Raw genomic sequence first — 18,466 nt, 5'->3', positions numbered from 1 at the left:
CACAGCATACAAAAATATGTCGTATAATCTTTGCACTTAAGACGACATACATTTCATGTCGTAAAATATTATAACTTTACACGACATGCATTAGCATGTCGTGAAAACTTTTATTAAAAAATATTTCAATCCGATTTTTTTTGTTTGATTTAAAAAAACTAACAATTCCAGCCAAACTTCTCACCTTAAATTTTCCTAATTGAGGACAACGTAAAAAATAATTTATACATTATTTTATAATTTAGTGTCTTCTTTTAAGGGATAATTGAACCCAATGAAATTTTGGGGAAAAAAATTATATATTCATGAAAAAGTTTATAATTTTAATTATTAATATTTATATTACTTCTCACTAATTTGTAATTAAATTTTTTTTTTATAAATTACCTTGATTTGATATTTTCCCTTCTTTTAATAGTTTATTTATTTTTTACTTTTTAGATATACCTAATCTGGATACAGCTAAAAAGAAAAATATTTTAAAAAAAATATAATACATATGAAATGTATTAAATTATATATTTTTTTGAATTTAGTGTTTTTTTAAAAAAAATTAAAAAAATATTTTCCTTCTAAATATATGTAAATTATTTAAATTTAAAAATAAATAAAATTATTTAAAATATTTAAAAGCTTAGAATAACTCTAAAAAAAAAAACTCAAATTAAGCCCCGTTCACTACTCTCCCTCCCATTCTATCCATATATGTTTTTGCCATCAAACCCCAACCCCACACCCCCCCCCCACCCCCCCGCCCCCTCTCTCTCTCTCGGCGTGCGTGCTCTCTTCGTTCTAGTCTGTTTGAGGTATGTTCTGCGAGCATTGCCTTGATCGATCGGGCCTTTGAGGTAGGTTTTGATCAAAAGTCAGATATTTTTCTTCTTCTTATCTTCGGTTCTTCAAAGTTATAGTCAAATCTCTGTATATGCGTATATTTGTATATATTAGTCTCGATTAATCGATTTGTGATCGGTAGATTTGATGAGTTTGGAAGCATATGATCGATTCTTTGCTGTGGAAATGAATTTTGGACAGTTTGAATATGATCGAATCAGAGGATAAATATGTGCTTATATGTTGTGTTTAGTGATGGATTTGTTTGAAGTTTATCATCAAAGCTGGTTATCAATTGGTCTGATTGTAAATTCAGCAAAAATGATCTCTGTTTTTGTAGTTTTTTTTGTTTTTTTTGTTTTTTTTTAAATTTCTTCTTGAATTGTTACTTTTAATGCCTTCACGGTTTAGGTATGGATACACAATGGTGCACATCTGTTTAAGGTGTCTTTAGGAACTTTAACCAAACAACCATTTTTGTTTATTTCGCTGAGGTGCTACCCACCCTAACTTTTTTTTCCACCTCAGAATTTTTGAAGGCCAAGTGTTTGATGAATTGTGAAGTTTCATTTTTTGCTTTAATTTATTGGAAAGTTCTTTCGTGATTTTCATATTATCTTTTAGATGGATTGGAGTGTTAAAAATGATCTGTTGGTAAAATTTCTTGTTGCATAAAACTCTGTTTTGGTCAAGTTGTTTGTAGTTCATTTGTTTTTGTTTTATTTTCTATTGTTTTCTTCTTCTTCTTCTTCTTCTTCTTCTTCTTCTTCTTCTTCTTCTTCTTCTTCTTCTTCTTCTTCCTTCATTTTTTTTAACACCCAAGATCAAATCTGTATTGCAACTTGTGTGATGCCATTTATTTCCTCGACACTTCTGTAACATGTGCTGTAGGTAGTCAATAAATTCAAAGTGGAGAAGTTCAGTGTGGGAAAAACTGGGAAGTTTGAGAAGCAGTAATTTCTTTATATTTAACGTCTTTAAACTCTTATTTTCAAATATTTTTATTGTATTTGCCTTTGGCACACATTCTAAAGGCCAAGGATGATAAAGTTTTTATCCCTTGCATTTTTCAAGTTGTTGTTTCACTTCTATCAATTTAACAGCTATCCCGCATTGCCTATTTATATCTCTTTATGTTCATGCTTTGTTCTTGGGTCTTTTTGTCTGCATTATTGTTTCTTTTTCTTTTTATTTTTCCCAACTCTTTATGTTAAACTTCCACTCTTTGTTCCTTTATATGTTTTATTGCTAAATATAATTATCTTTTGGTTCTGACTGACATCATCATTGAAATTCCCATTTGTAACCTCTTTCAAATTCAATGAGATATTGAGATCCAACTAGCACTTAGTGTTATCTCATTTTCGCCTCAACATTGATTGTTGTTGAAATTCATTTTCGATTTTTGTTTCCTTTAAATCCATTGGGAGTTTATATTCTGCTTGGGACATCATTCTCCACACAACTTGTGGCTTGGAAAATGGAATTGCATTATTTTCTGCAGATGGCATTGATGCTTATTTGTCATTTCAAAATTTTTTTGTCTGTCTTGGTTCTTCTAGTCCTGCCTTTTTATCCTCACTACAAGTGCCTTTTAGTTTTAAATTAGCTGCCTTGGTTATTTCCTCTCTGTAATTGATAATTCCAGATAGTTAGGAGTAGCACGCAGCTTATGTTTAACTCATAGATAATAACATGGTTTGAAGCTGTAGGTGCATTTATTGTTGTCATGTTTGTGATCTAAATGTGTCATTATCTTCATTTAGGGCATTTTTCCATTAAATTTTGTTGGATAGAAGAGGGTATTTTCTCATATCTTCAAAGTATCTTGGCTTGACGTGCATGTCCCTTTTCAGGTGGTTCACTTTTTCTTTTTGATCGGAAGGTGTTGAGATACTTCAGAAAAGATGGCCATAACTGGAGGAAGAAGAAAGATGGAAAGACAGTGAAGGAAGCTCATGAGAGGCTCAAGGTTTGTGCGAAAGGATGATGCTTGTTGAAGGCAATTTTTATTTTTTAAGTTGATCCTGTCTACACCAGACAGAAGTTTGTGACTTTCAGGAATTTTGCACTATATCATATAATGAATAGTTCATGTTGTATATTTTTATTACACTTCCAAGGTAATTTGCTTGTATAATGTCCTTTCAGGCTGGGCCCATGGAGAAGAAAATGAAAATTTCCAAAGGCGAAGGTATTGGTTGCTTGAAGAGTGAGTGTCTAAAAGTTTGCCTTGCTTTTATCAAAGTTTGTGTTTATTTTGTCAAATCTTTGCACTTTGCTCTCTCTCTCTCTCTCTCTCTCTCTATATATATATATATATATACATATATATAAATCTGTCTGTATTATGGACCACCTCTGGGCAATTGCTTTTAATATGAAGTTTATCTATTAATTAGTATTAGCGTATAAAAGTTGATTGAATGTAAATGCCTACTTGCAGCTTCTTGTGCATGTACAGGCATAAGTCCAGTCCTCTGATACTATTTAGCATTGAATAAACATCATTTGCTGAGTAGAATCTGGTTCGTTAGTTATATCTGCTTCTGGAACAGTTTTGCTGCTTTGGAAGTCCCATTACCTTTTTTTGTGAGGGAAAAAAGATGAAATATGGTTTAAAGTTTCACCCCTTTTCTTTGTCATACTAATCATTTTAATGTTTGGAATTACAACCATGTCTATAGTTGTAAACTCATGTTAACTTGTATGAACTTCCATGAAATTGACTACACCTTGAAAATTGAATCAATTTATGGAAGTTAATGAAAATTTGACCATTTTTGTTTCCTTAGTGGTTATTTTGGAAGGGCTTTTGCTGCACATTCTCATTTGCTTCTTATTTGGATGACACCTGCTGCAGGGAGCGCTTTAACATTGTTCTTGTCCACTATTGCGAAGTAAAGGTTAGAAATTTATTCTATTATTCCTTTGTTTCTTCATTATTGAAGAAATTCACAATTGATAATTTGTATACCGTATCAGATGATTCTTGAGCCAATATATATCATACATAATGCTGGCTATTTTAGAATAACATCGCTTTCTAACTTTCCCACCTCTTTTGTTTCAAGGTTTCTTGTGTATGTATAACTTCCACGTATTGGAATCTTGCTACAAAATATAATCTAATGTGTTTTGTTGCCCAACTTTTCACATCTGTGCTAGTTTCTTTTTGGACTAATGGTCATTACAATGTTCATGTTACTCGTAAGATTCCCGACTTAGTGGCACTTCTATGATTTGGAAAGCTTCTCTATCGGTTTTAGTACGTTACATTGTTTTGTTTCTTGTTGGTGCTTAATGGATATTGTTTTGGCCATGGCTATTCCCAGAGTACTTAACGTTACAATTTTTTTTTTTTTTTTTTTTTTTTGCGACAGTAACAAGATGGTCACTAATACATTGTAGGCATTTTTTGAACTGGATTGGGAGTGGGAGTCTTCCTTCTTCTAGCTCTTAGAATCAGTGTGCCAAAGGTTGATTCTTGGGATGTAGTTTTGTTGGTAAAACAAAAACCAAAATTCATGTTTTGTGTATTTAAGAATCTGATGCATCTATCTGCTTTTCTTTTCTTCTGTACTCTTTTTGTTTCCCATTCAAATTTTCTGGAACAATGCATGTTTTCTTTGAAGGGTGCAACTTTTTATTTTACTTGGTTTTGTGACCTATAAGTTTTTGAGCCACGTAACACCACAACAAAACTAACTATTTACGGCTTCAACTTTGCGGCACACATTAAATGCATGTCGTAATTAGTACATTCTATGACATTTTTTTTTTTGCAAGTTGTTAGTAGTTTTTCAATAATGACATACATACCATGTAAGTCGTTAATTCATATATTTATGGCATATAAAAGTATGCCGTAAAAAATCTATATTTTCATGACTTAAAAAATATGTTATAAAATATTTGCACTTAAAACAACATACATTTTATGTTGTAAAATATTATAACTTTACACGCCATGCATTAACATGTTGTGAAAATTTTTGCAAAAAAATAAAAATAAATAAAAAAATTCAATTCGAATTTTTTTTATGGCATGCAAAAGCATGCCGTAAAAAATGCATATTTTCATGGCATACAAAAATACGATGTAAAATATCTGCACTTAAGACGACATACAATTCATGTTGTGAAATATTATAACTTTACACGGCATGCATTAGCATGTTGTGAAAACTTTTATTAAAAAAAATTTCAATCCAATTTTATTTTTCTTTTTTTTGATTTAAAAAAGCTAACAATTTCCAGCTAAGTTTCTCACTTTAGATTTTTCTAATTGAGGACAACATAAAAAATAATTTATACATTATTTTATAATTTAGGGTCTCTTTTAAGGGATAATTGCACCCAGTGGGATTTTGGGAAAAAAATTACATATTCATGAAAAAGTTTGTAATTTTAATGATTAATATTTATATGGCTTCTCACTAATTTGTAATTATTTTTTTTTAAAAAAAATTACCTTGATTTGATATTTTCCCTTAATTTAATAATTTATTTATTTTTTACTTTTTAGATGTGCCTAATTTGAATACAACTAAAAAGTAAAGTATTTGTAAAAAAAATATAATATATATGAAATGTATTAAATTTTATATTTTTTTGAATTGAGTGATTTTTTTAAAAAATTAAAAAATATTTTTCTTTTAAATATATGTAAATTATTTGAATTTAAAAAGTAAAAAAAAATATTTAAAATATTTAAAACTTACAATAACAAAAAAACAAAAAAAAAGACTCAAAAAAATTATTTTAGCCCTGTTCACCACTCTCATAGACTCCTCTCATTCTATCTGTACATGTTTTTGCCCCAAACCCTCTCTCTATCTCTCTCTCTCTGCGTGCGAGCTCTCGAGTGCAAGCTCTCGAGCTCTCTTCGAGCATTTCCTTGATTGATCGCGCGACTTCGCATGACCTCACAATGTATGTCATTCACTTTCTCTCCCAATTGATCAATTTTTCTCTGTCTCTATCATTTTTTCCCAAAAGCTTCGAATTCATCATTTTATTTGAAGTTAGGGTTTGGTGAGAGCCATGGAAATGTAGACTACAAGCCAAATGCATTCTCAATCAATTGATCTCAAACCCTAACTTATCTCTACACGCTCCTCTGTATCGAACAATTCAGTGAGTTTGAAACTCGTCATACTTCGTATTTTTTCTTGTGTGTGTTTACTGGATCAATTGAAGTTTGTATTGATAATTCGGTTTTTTCGGAGGTCTGGCAGATCACTAGACAAGTCGATTTCAATGCTTCAGATGGAGCTGGCTGCTACTCGAAGTTCTCAAGAGATGAGGAGATCTGATAAGTTCACTCACATCTCTGAATTGACTCATGAGGGCTTGCCAAGGAAGAAGACTTTCATAGTTATTGGAATTAATACTGCTTTTAGTAGTAGGAAGAGGTGTGATTTGGTTAGACAAACTTGGATGCCTCAAGGTGATAATATGATATTGTCTTTGTGTGTATGTCCTACTATATCTTAATTTCATGGCTTTCCTTGACTAGCTTTTTGGGTTTGATTAGGAGAGAGACTTCTTCAATTGGAACAAGAGAAGGGAATTATCATCCGCTTCATGATCGGCCATAGGTAAATCTCTTCTGCATTTTCTAACAAGTTGGTTAGTTTAGTATTATTTGAAAACAATAGGAATTCTTCGGGCAATATGATCTCATTATTAATTTTTTGAAGTTGGATCCATTGCTTTTCCATGATATAGATTTGTCAAAAGTCAGCTCCTGCTTGTGTAACAATACACATTGTTAAGCAAATAACTGTATCATTATCACATGAATTGCCTTTAAAAATTAAAATAGAATATCCAGGAAGTTTTGAGATGTTCACTTGTCATGAGAATGAACAAGTTTTAGCTTATTTTTTGTTTACTGTATTTCCATTCCATTGGTGGTCAACAACCATAGTCATAGCACAAGCACAAATAATCTTTACCACATGCTGCAGGGTAATTTACTTTTATGTGGTGTGATGTTCTTTGATGAGACTAGAAAAAGACAAACTAAATTACCATGAAGATGTTTGTTTGTATATCTAAGAACTGCAGAACTATTTGGCCAATGAATCAATTGGTCAGGTGAACTAAATCTTAATTGATCTGCATTCCACATTGGTGTTGGTGGACAAGTACAAGAAGCACTCTCCCATGGACTTTGATGTCAAATTTATGTAAAGCTGCACTAGGAAGGAAACTTTGATCGCTGCTCCATATGGTTGAAATCATGGTTGGTTTGAATAAGGTGAACTTGTAGTTCTAGGATTTAAGAAGGTTAGGGAAAGTTTGGAGGTTTTTGTAGACAGAAACGAGTTGGAATTAACTTGATTTTTAGAATTATAAGCTGTAGAAACTTAAAAGTGTAATAAAATTTATGGGCAGCAATTATTTTGTCGTATGTAGATGCTGTAAATTATAGTCCATGAAAATTAATTAAAACATACTTGACCAAACAAGGTTCCAAGGGTTGCTTCGTTTAAAATTCTAAAGTTGTCTCCTCTCTTCTGATTGTGTTCCGCATCTGTTTCTTAACTGGTATGTAGATGCAGTAAATTATTGTCTTAGGAGCCTTAGCATAATCATGTGTAAGAAGACAGTAGTTGAAGAGGATTTTCTCAAGGGTATGAGGTGGACAGTTAAAAGTTTGATTTTGCACCTTAAGGGAGGATATTCCCCTGGATTTTAGGTGGATAGTTAAATTTTGATTTTCACCTTAAGTGCTTTAATAATGATAAAAACAGCAAAATTTAAAGAGAATTTATACTTACAAGAAAACAAGAAAATTTATGTTGAATAGTGACAGAATGACCTAAATGCCATAGAGCAAATGTTGGAAAGCCAAGAAACATTGGTGTTAGATGAGATATAATGAAATGAGTTGTAGCCGAAAGAGAATAAAAAATGGAAAAGAGTAAAAGGGATTTATGAGGATATTTGATTGAATGAGCATAAAAAATTGGAAAGACTAGAATCAACATGGGTACTTCTATAAAAATATTGGAGTAGCTTAATGGGTGGTACATTGATTGAAATAATTCATGCATGATCATGCCCTATAGAAACTTTGATTATTGAACATAATTGATCATGTGACTTTCTGAGTAACTGCTATGAGAAAAGGACACATTTGGGACCAATATATTCTTTTTAGACAATGAAAGCTTCAATGTGTGAATAATAGATTACTATTGTCTTACTACCATGCTTTAAATAATGTTATTAGATCTTTTATAGAGTCGTTATTAGTTCTAAAATATTTTAGTTGGTTAAAAATTTTTAATTCCCCAATTTTGAAGTCATTGTTTTTTGTAGAATTTGGAGAATGTAGTATCCTATGGATTTGCAAATAATCTTCAGTTTTTAGTGGAGAGTTGAGTTATGAGGATTTGAGGTTGTGGTTGTATGAATTTTCCTAAACCTTGTGACAAGAATGAGACACTTCTCCCCCCCCCCCCCCTCTTCTCCTCCTCTGTTTGAATTACCCCAAGTACTGTTTGAGGGTTATTGTTCATAATGCCGTCAAATTGCACATTTTAGCCCCAAAAGCCTACCAAACTAAGTTTAAATTAACCTTAACCCTTTCTCCTACGTATTGATTTTCAATCTAACCATTAATACCCAAAAATTATTTGTTTTCTAGATTTCAGATAGTCTAATTCATATGAGAAATAGAGGTCTTTTTAATTTGGGGTTTAGAAAAAGCAGGTCCTAACTCAAACCAACGCAGATCCATTCGAATAGGATAATATTACTAAATGGAAGATACATACCTTTTGCTCTTGCTACAATATATTTTCATCATATAGGGCACTTGTGTGTAATATTTGAGAATTATGCTGAATGCCAATTGTTTTGATTGGTGCAGTGCAACATCTAACAGCATACTAGATTGAGCTATTGATTCAGAAGATTTTCAGCATAAGGACTTCCTCAGGCTGGTAAGGATGCACAGAGCTTGTATGTACCAAAAATATTGCGGACAATTCACAATTTTTTTCCCCAATCTTGGTGCTCATGAGTCATGTTGTCTTGCAGGAGCATGTTGAAGGGTATCATGAATTGCCTGCAAAAACCAAAATTTTCTTCTCCACTGCTGTTCCAAAATGGGATGCTGATTTCTATGTCAAAGTGGATGATGATGTCCATGTCAATTTGGGTATACACTGTCTTTTTCCATTTTCTTTTCTTGTTATATTCTTTCTTCATTTTTTCCCAATTTTGGGTAGCTTTTGTCAATTTTGAATTTGTTGAGTGATGCAGAGTGCATAAAACTGTTATGACCCTACCACTACTATATATTTTCCAAAAAAATTCATAAGTTTGCAAGCTTTGAAGTAGAGATTTCCTCTTAAGATGGATTTATTTTTCTGCAGGTTGTTGAGTTTGCCTTGGCTTTACAGGAAGCTGTGTGCTTTTCTGTTGTTCTGGAATGTGTGCTTGCACTTGTTGCTGCTGCTACTGCTACTGCAACATTTGCTCTTCGAATCCTTACAATTGGTATTGGGATAGGGCCTTTCTGTATTGGCCAAGTTAATTGATTCTTTATCTCTCTCTATTGCTCCTAATAATGAATTAGACTTGACTAGCTTGTGTTGTGTATAATCTTTTTGCTTTCATTTGTACATATAATTTGCTATCTGATCTTGTAATTTGTTTTTCAATTTCTAAAGTGGGCATTTTAGTGATATCATGTGTTCAGATATTGAGTTTACTCATGTAATGAACTTTGAATTTGCTTTTCTTCTCTCTCTCTCTCTCTCTCTCTCTCTCTCTCTCTCTCTCTCTCTCTCTCTATATATATATATATATATATATATTAAAAATATCCTTTTACAACATACAAAATTATGCTGTGTAAAGTGTAATAATTTATGACATATAAGAAAATACTGTAAAAGATTATATATGGCATATAGAGTATGCCAGAAATATACTAAAAATAACTTTTTACGACATACAAACTTATGTCGTGAAAAGTGTAATGATTTATGACATGCAAGAAAATGTTGTAGAAGATTATATATGGCATACATAGTATGTCATAAATATATTAAAACTAATTTTCTACGGTATGCAAAATTATGTCATGGAAAGTATGATGATTTATGGCATGACAAAAATGTCGTAAAAAATTATATTCGATATACAAAGTATGTCATTAATGTTTAATTTATTACTTTTTACAACTTTACTTGCATACCGTAAATGACACTCAACTTTTCACGGCATGTCATATAATGACATTTGTGTGCATGCCGTGAAAGAGTTTTTACGACATGCATTGCAAGTCATAAAAATTCAATTTTGTTGTAGTGCAAACAACCTTTTTCCTTAATTTTTCCATCTTCTCTACCAATCACTCAGTGACTTAATTGATATAGGAGCCACTCATGACAAATCCCATCATCTTAGGATAGATGCCCAAACTTTCCAAACAGCATGGCAATCAATCAGGGGATGGTTTGATGTTTCCGGCTTATCATTACAGAAAAGACATAACCCAGAATTAGAAGCTATAGAGACGCCAATCTTTAGGAGCCATTAACTCTTCAAAGCCAAGCTAGCCATCCAAAATATTGGACTTTAAAGAGGGAAACACTTGACCACCATTCAATTCAGCTAGGGAATAGAGGGATCAAACCGAAAATGTTCCTGAGGGTTCTGCCATCCAGCGCATCAGGTCCTTTTTTTTTTTTTTTATCGGTTGAGAGAAGTTGGATAGAAGGCTATAAAAAACACCATATTTTTATTTTTTTGCTCGTTCAAAGACACCATTTTTGGGGGGGTCTAAGTTAATGACACAATAACAATTTAATTAAAAATGGCTCAAAAGAAGATGTTAGGTTGAACTAGTGTGTACTAGTCTTTGTAAAGTAATTATATATATATATATATATATATAATTTGTATAGCATTATTCAACTACTAAGCTTAAGATTGACTGTAGGGTGGAGATAAAACTTGACACAAAATTCAACAGCCGAACAGGAGGGATGATACCTCCCCTTCTCCACCAGAGAGAGAGAGAGAGTCCCAAAATTGTCTCTCGTATATCAGATAGCAGTTGGATGATTTTGAATCACTTTTCACATTTCCTTTCTCTCTCTTACTTTTCTAAACCCTCTTTTGAGAGCTCCTCTCTCTAGAATATACCTTCTCTATAGGGATTGATCTAGCTTGAGTGATCTACTCCCTTAGTGTCTTTGCAAAGAGTGTAGAGCTTGGCTTGGGCTTCCTATCAATCCGAAAATCTTGGGTTTTGGAGCATTCCGAGATTTCTTCATCATCTCCTTTGAGTCTCATCTCTTGAGGTAGGGATTCCTACTCATCTTTATGGGCTTTAACCTAAATGTTGAGATTTTTGTATAAATGGTTTGGTTTTGGGAAGTTAGGGTTTGAGATGTGTTATATTGGAAAGAGGGGTTTTTGTTCTTTTGATTCAAACATATGTGCTTTGGGTCTAAAAAGGAGGTTATTAATGTTGTCGATAATATTTGGACCTTAGGGTCAATATTGAGAAAAATGGGGAAAATGTCATGTTTGGGTATATTTGGGTCATTAGTGTAATTAATGACATTTATTATGGGAATATGAAATTGAGTTGGAAATAATGTAATTGGTTCATTATGAGATAGAATGGTGGAGTTGGAATTATTAATCACTCGCCTTGGAAATTGTTGACAAATTATCTGTCGATATAATTATTATCTGTTTAGAAATAATTACTTTGGGCTATCGGTGGAGGATAGTCTTGATTGTTGTAGACATTGCATGATGATTACGTGAATTAAAACTAATCAATTGAATATGTCATTGAATATGACGGTTGGAATAATACATCAAATTTATGTATTGATTGATTATATATATGATATGTGTTTATATACATTGTGTTGTATGGGAGAAGATAGGGGATGTACTCCACGATTTAGGAGGAGATAAGGGATGGACTCCTAAACCGGGTATTAATTGGGAGGAGATAGGGGATGGACTCCATTGATACAGCAAATATGTGTATCTATTGTGAAGTATGGAAGTGTTTGAATGTGCTATTGATACAGCAAGTATGTGTATCTATTGTGAATTATGGAAGTATTGTTGAGATGAGCTATAGTCTCATTAAATTATTGGCTAGGTTCTGAGCCTTATTCATAAATTGAGAACTGGATAAGTAATGGAAAATGAATAGAAACATGGACATATTGGTCATGTAATTGAAAGGAATTATGAATTGATTTATGTGAGTTAAACATTTATCAAATGTTCATGTTTTAGTTATTGCTCATGTTATGTTTAGCACATCTCTACTGGACGTTGGCTCACCCTATATGGGACATCATTTTCAGGTACAGGTGCTATGCCACCTCCAAGGACGTAGCTTGGGAGGCTTGAGGCTGTTAGACCCTTTTTGTCGTTTTTGTTGTATTACATGTATATCAAGCCAAGGGCTTACTTTGTGTAGAGTTAGTACTCTCCCTTTTGTAACCAAGTGTTGACTTGGAAAGTTGTAAGCCTATAGGACACTTACTTTTGTTGTCAACATGTAATACCTTTTGTAAGAATACTCTGATGATTGTAATATGAAATCTCTTTTCCTTATCGTGAATGTATGATGTTATGGGTTTATTTTGAGGGCGTTACAGACTTGATACTCTTATTAGTTTTGTTAACATAAATTTTATTGGTGGCATTGACTAACAATTGCAAACACAAATGAAGGAGCTTGGAGCACAATCCAGTGCTATAGATGAGGAGATCTTCACACAGGTTCTAGGGCTTGATCGACCTGGTCGTGTTCGAACACATGGATTTGGTCCTTCTCTAACAAATGTCTTTGGAGGTGGATTTAGGCAGTCACAAGTAGGGGTGTGCGCGGTGCGGGTCGGTGCGGTTTGAGAGAAAAATAGAAACCGTATGGCGGGTGGCGGATTGATAAAAGTGTCACTAGAATTTGCCATTTTCCTTATCAAAAACCGGCGGTTCGGTTGGCAAATAATGGCGGATTTGCCTTGGCGGTTCGGGCGGATTGGCAGTTTATAAAAAATATAATTCAAATTACAAAACTTAAATCAAAGAGTAAAAAAAAGACGAGAGATATCGTGATGTTAAGCATCTTGCGAAGCTTTCTTCTGATGCAGCAAGTGTAGCAACAACATGATAATATCAACGACTATGCCATCAGTTCATTACAAGCATCTGTGGAAGCTACAATGATCAAATACAATACATAAAATTCCCCTCGAGCAGTAATGTAATACTATATTCTAAGGTATAGAACAATAAGCAAACTTAAATAAAAAAGAATTTTTAGAATCCTATAAAACATGATTTAATAGCGGTGCGGGTCGGTGCGGTTTGGAAGAAAAATAGAAACTGGCGGATTGATAAAAGTGTCACTAGAATTTGCCATTTTTCTTACCAAAAACCGGCGGTTCGATTGACAAATAATAACGAATTTGCCTTGGCGGTGCGGTTCAGTGCGGTTTTGGCGGTTTCGACAGTTTCGGCGGTATTATGCACACCCCTAGTCACAAGAGCAGGCTCATCTCATCTAGACGCAAGTCCAAGAGCAACTTAACCAACATAAAGTACAAATGGAGATGCAAGTGAAGGAGATGATAGATGCTATGTTTAGTCAGATGCAAGGTACAATCCAAGCTCAACAAGCACGAATAGAGTAGTTGGAGTCTCAACAGGCCATGGGTGGGCTTGTTGCACCAACTACTGCACATGTGCATTCACAACAACAATCCCATGCATACCTCATCGTTTAATTGCCATCATTCATCCGAGGAAGTGAGTAAATAGTTAATCATGAAATTTGCAATATGGCATTTTATTCATGTTATTTGTTCTTGTCAAATGCAGGTTCAAATATCAGAGGAAGAAGAAGAAGAAGATGAAGAAGAAGAAGATAGGACAAACTCAATGTTGGAGGGACTCTTTTTCGTAGTAAGTTTGCTTATCTGTCTACTTGGCTATTTATTTAGTAATATTGATACTAATATCTTCTGTATAATTGCATAAGGCTTAGTTGCTAGAATTATGGTTTAAAAGTAGCATCGGTACTGATCATAGGGTTCTTACTGTTTGCTAGTTTAAAAGTAGTAACTCAAGAACATTACTTCATGTTTCATTTTTATCTATTATCAGTTTAGTTCAATAATATATTTCCCTTCTTGATTTGGACACCTATAGGCTATATGTATATTAGTCACATAGATAGAGTGAGTAATCTTAACTATGTAGATGAAGGCCTCTAAATGTCCAAAATCTAAATTCTCCAAAGGCTTGTTTTTGCAGTCAGTTTTTTGGAGTAACTGTCTAGGTATCATGAATTCTCTTGCTGGAACCTTATTTAATTTCTAGTGTTCATGTAACATAGCCCATCTTTACCTCAAGTATATGCAATATCAATTGGCTTATCACGGTTATGATGCTCCATAGCTTAACATAAAGGTTAAATTCATAAGCAACAAGTAGAGAGGTGAATATGTGAGCTGATCACATCTGACAAGCATAGTTAACCTAGAACGTCATATCCTAAAGTAATGACGAGGAATAATTGGAAACTTTGATCATAAATATAAAGATTGGAGATTGAAAGCCTACTTTCAACCTAGGACATATAGGAACAATGAAATTTGGGGATGCTGCACAATTTTTTAAGTTTCTAAACCAGGTAACTTCAGATTTTTTTACGGATCCAAATCCTAGGGTTTGGATTGTTCATTATTGAAAGTTGTATCTTTATTGAATTGGGTTAGTAGAATTAGTAGTTTTTTCATATCAGAGAGGTTAGGTAATTTATTTTTTGGTGACTTCAAATTTTATTCCACACAAAACACAAAGAAAACAAGAAACAAGGACCTACCCCTGCACACTAGAAACAAAAAAACACAGATCAACACCAAAACAAAACAACAAAACAAAAAAAAAAAAGCTAGAAAATCTATTTATCAGGCATGCAGAATGGAACAAGGCAGCCCCCAGTCCATACAGATTTGCCAATTTTGCAAAGAATTCTTAATTCTCTTGAAAGAACAAGCTCTAACTCTAACTTCCTTAACTATTCCAGCCACTATCACTTGCTTGTGACTAACAGACTAAGTAAAAATTCTCCTATTCCTCTCCAATCATACATGATATAAAGTGCAAGCCGAGGAAAGTTTGAACATAGTATTTCCCAGTAAAAGGACTAGAGTAGAACAAATGCTCATGAGATTCATTTACAGATCAACACAAACTGCACACAGGATCCACCTCCATTCCCCAATGCAATAAACCATCATTGGTAGCTAATTTTTGTAAACAAATCGGCCAATGCACAAAAGCCCATTTAGACACATTTCCTTTAAACCAAACAATAGAACACCATGGGACCATTGCTCTAGATGGCCTCAAAGCTTCCCAAGCAGATTTAGAGGAGTAGCTACCACTCTTTGAAGGTAACTAAACAGCTTTATCAGATCTGTGCATATTAGGAATAAGGGCATGAGGTGTTAAAGCAATAACTTGCTGAATTGCTTTAATTCTTAATCTAGGCAAATGCCAGCATCTTACATTCACATAAAGAGCTCTACCAATATTCTACACAATTCTACTTCAAAATGTTGATAAAGAGGCCCCACGGGATGCCAGTTATCAAGCCATAAGAAGGTGGGACTGCCATCCCCTATTCTGTAATGAATAAGAGGCTGCCCAATCTCTCTAAAGCTTGAATATCTTCCTTATAGTGCATGAGGAATCATTTGGACATTAATAAACCAAAAGCATTGATCCTTTAAAATATAGGAATGTATCCATTCAACTCAAAGTGAATCAGCCTTCGTACTTATATCCCAAAGGTGTTTAATCATATTGACTTTATTCCAAATTTTCAGCGATCTAAAACCTAACCCCCCCCCCCTCCTTGTTTAGGAACACAAATACTCTCCTACTTAACTTTGGCCCCTGTTTGCTTGAGCTCAGAACCGGACCATAAAAAGGCTCTAATCAAACTTTCCACCTCATTTAGAGTTCTTTGAGGTAAAATAAAAAGGGAACTCCAATAGATCTATACACTAAACAATACTATTTGAATAAGTTGCATGCTTCCCCCATATGACAAGAGCTTATTTGCCCACAATTGAATCCTAGAGCGTATTCTGTCCTTCACTTGAAGATAATCCCCATACCTCAATCTTGTGGAAATAAGAGGCACACCCAAGTACTTCACAGTTAATAGACAATCTAGAATTGGAAGAACAATCAGTAAATCAGCTTTTAAAACAGAAGAAATTCAGCAAAGAACACAACACTCTTCTGTAGATTAGGTTGAAGTCTAGACCATAAATGGAACTGATGTAAAATGTCATTTATAATTCTGAATAACTGAATATCAGCCCCACACATAACAAAAAGATCATCCGCAAAGGCTAAGTGACTGATACCCAAAGATTGGCACTTAGGATGGAAAGTGAACTGACCGTGAGTCAAATTATACTTAAGAAGAGCACATAACTAAAAGAAAAGGATGAAGGGAAATTGGATCCCTTTGCCTCAAACCTTCTTCTCCCTTGAAATAACCTTCCAATTCTCCATTCAACACAATGGAATAACTAACTGTGGACACACACTGAATAACCTAAAAAATAAACCTAATTGGAAACTCCATAGCAGCCATTATTTTGAACAAAAAATCCCACCTTACAGAGAGGTTAGGTTATCATTTATATTTGCTTCTTCTATTCAATTGAACCATCAAATCAATATGTATTATGTTTTATGGATCCTTACATGTTTAGGTGTATTGCAAGTATTAGTTATTTGATTCTCCTTTTTGATACTGCCTTATCTACAGATCCTATTTTTGTTTCTGTCTATTGTAATAATCGTGACTATAATGCTTGTATTTATTGTTATGTGATTGTTACCTTGCTTTTTTTTTTTAATTTAAAAATTTTATTTACTGGTGCAGGAAACATTTGAATGAATCTTTGTTAGGGTACTAGTCTATCTCTGATCTTCCACGATGATAGCAAAAATCGGGCAGTGGTGACATCACTGATGCATTTTGCACTAATAGATGGAAATGTAATTTCTAATGCATCACAATTTTGTTCTAGAATTGGGCCCTCTTTCAGATTTTTGAAAAGCAAAGTTCTAGGCTTGTTTCTTATTTTTGATTGCACATTTCTAAAGCAAGGATTGAATACACTGTATGTTTTTATTTTGAGGAAGCAAATAATAAAAACACCCATCAATTGTAAACAAACAACACAAGAAACAAATTGGCCCTTTTTTTAATCATCCAAAAGGAAATATGTTGATTAATAAAAATGCACAAGTACAGTGAAATTACATCAATAACCTTACTAAGAAGGTACATGCAGTTGGCCCTATTATAGCAATAGTTGTGTGGTATTTTACTTAGTTATTGCACAGGAATAATGAAGTCATTTCTTATGTTTACCTTTTTTATTGATCATCAGAGGGGTTGGTATTGTAACTATTGACTATCATATATGTTTGAAGGAGTTTAGGAACAGAGAAAGTGTACAAGTGCTCGCATTTGCAAGCGTATTTGTGACATTGAATATATCCAAGTCTAACTAACTTCTAGAGACTCTCGTTGTCCTGACTATTGTTATAACTATTTAACATAGTAATTGGAAAGATGCCCTATGATTTACCTTGAGTAAGAAGCACAACTTAAGGTAAATCAGGTGGCATGCTTTCCAATTCTCATGTTGCATAGTTATAACAGCAGTCAGGGCATTGAGTATCTCTAGTTAACCAAGTCTGGATACAATCAATATGATAAATATGCCTGCAAGCAGGGAGCACTTGTACATTGTCCCCTTGGAGGAACTCCTCCAAGCGTATGTGAAAGTCAGTGATATCAAAACCAACCTCTCCATCAATAGGAAAGGTAAGCACAGGAAATGACTTTACTATCTGTGGATCAAGTCCTTGTGCAATAGCTGGTGGTGCTAATCCTAAACCAGCCACATGCACACGTCTTAACCAAATAATAAAAAAAAACTACAACTAAAATTAAAACAATACATACAATAATTATTATTATAAGAGGACTATTTATTCCTTTTATTTTCCAAAAATCTGTATCATCAAACGAAGAAGATTTTTGTAGTTTTGGATCTGTACCTTGGGCTGCTACGGACTTGAAATTAATGAAGATGATGATGACCCAAATAATAACCGTAGAAACTTCAACCTGATTTCAAAAATTGATAAAAAGAAAAAATAAATGAATAAATTAAATAATATATTGATAAAAAATAAATAATTAGAGTTATCTTTACAGGTTGTTATGTAACTATAATAAATAACAAGTTATGTCTTTTCATTATATGTTCACATGTGAAAAAGACTGAAAATTTAAGAACACCACACTCATACGCGACTTAATGTAAAATGATAAAATTCCATACGTGACTTAGGTGACGTCCCATTTACATTTAATTAATATAGACCACACTCATTGTCGGCCCCTCTATTAGTAGTTTAGTACACTTCTATTGTCTGGTTCGGTTCGGTTTACGTTTCTAAAAATTTTATGCAATAATAAATATGATATATATTTGATGTTACTAAATAAATTAAT

At 33.3% G+C, this 18,466-nt stretch overlaps 1 protein-coding gene and 1 long non-coding RNA gene across 39 annotated transcripts; both read left to right on the top strand.

Annotated features, from left to right (window-relative positions):
* The first annotated feature begins 655 nt into the window (after positions 1-655).
* Positions 656-12,875, top strand: LOC114275076 (uncharacterized). 38 transcript variants are annotated; one of them, XM_082866087.1, is made up of 12 exons: positions 674-848; positions 2,691-2,806; positions 2,986-3,046; positions 3,698-3,740; positions 4,218-5,769; positions 5,866-5,973; positions 6,066-6,286; positions 6,374-6,437; positions 8,723-8,795; positions 8,893-9,013; positions 9,231-9,354; positions 12,204-12,463. In XM_082866087.1, the coding sequence occupies exons 10-12, from the start codon at positions 8,897-8,899 to the stop codon at positions 12,233-12,235; spliced, it is 273 nt and encodes a 90-aa protein (XP_082722213.1). In that variant the 5' UTR covers positions 674-848; positions 2,691-2,806; positions 2,986-3,046; positions 3,698-3,740; positions 4,218-5,769; positions 5,866-5,973; positions 6,066-6,286; positions 6,374-6,437; positions 8,723-8,795; positions 8,893-8,896; the 3' UTR covers positions 12,236-12,463. The 38 variants fall into 37 exon arrangements, 11 of the variants coding, with proteins under 11 accessions (XP_082722211.1, XP_082722203.1, XP_082722212.1 ...); XR_014327415.1 differs by having other exon boundaries at positions 656-848; positions 2,986-3,028; positions 5,862-5,973; positions 6,075-6,286; XR_014327417.1 differs by having other exon boundaries at positions 4,246-5,769; positions 6,075-6,286.
* Positions 12,876-13,383: 508 nt separating this feature from the next.
* On the top strand, positions 13,384-17,129 carry LOC145789455 (uncharacterized). Its single transcript, XR_014327429.1, has 3 exons — positions 13,384-13,503; positions 13,726-13,809; positions 16,817-17,129. It is a non-coding gene; the product is annotated as an uncharacterized LOC145789455 (long non-coding RNA).
* The last annotated feature ends 1,337 nt before the right edge of the window (positions 17,130-18,466 follow it).

This window comes from Camellia sinensis, chromosome 4 (genome assembly GCF_055761805.1).
Source record: "Camellia sinensis isolate YWXY chromosome 4, ASM5576180v1, whole genome shotgun sequence".
NCBI classification, from domain to species: domain Eukaryota; kingdom Viridiplantae; phylum Streptophyta; class Magnoliopsida; order Ericales; family Theaceae; genus Camellia; species Camellia sinensis.
The sequence above is the reverse complement of the archived record's forward strand: the minus strand, read 5'-3'. Positions and strand labels throughout refer to the sequence as shown.

Excerpts from the sequence above, each read along its gene's own strand:
- LOC114275076 (XM_082866079.1), top strand. The coding sequence starts at position 8,897 with ATGTTGAAGGGTATCATGAATTGCCTGCAAAAACCAAAATTTTCTTCT. Across the intron at positions 9,014-9,230 it reads TGATGTCCATGTCAATTTGG|GTTGTTGAGTTTGCCTTGGC; the intron begins GTATACACTGTC and ends ATTTTTCTGCAG. Across the intron at positions 9,387-12,576 it reads GGCCTTTCTGTATTGGCCAA|GAGCTTGGAGCACAATCCAG; the intron begins GTTAATTGATTC and ends ACACAAATGAAG.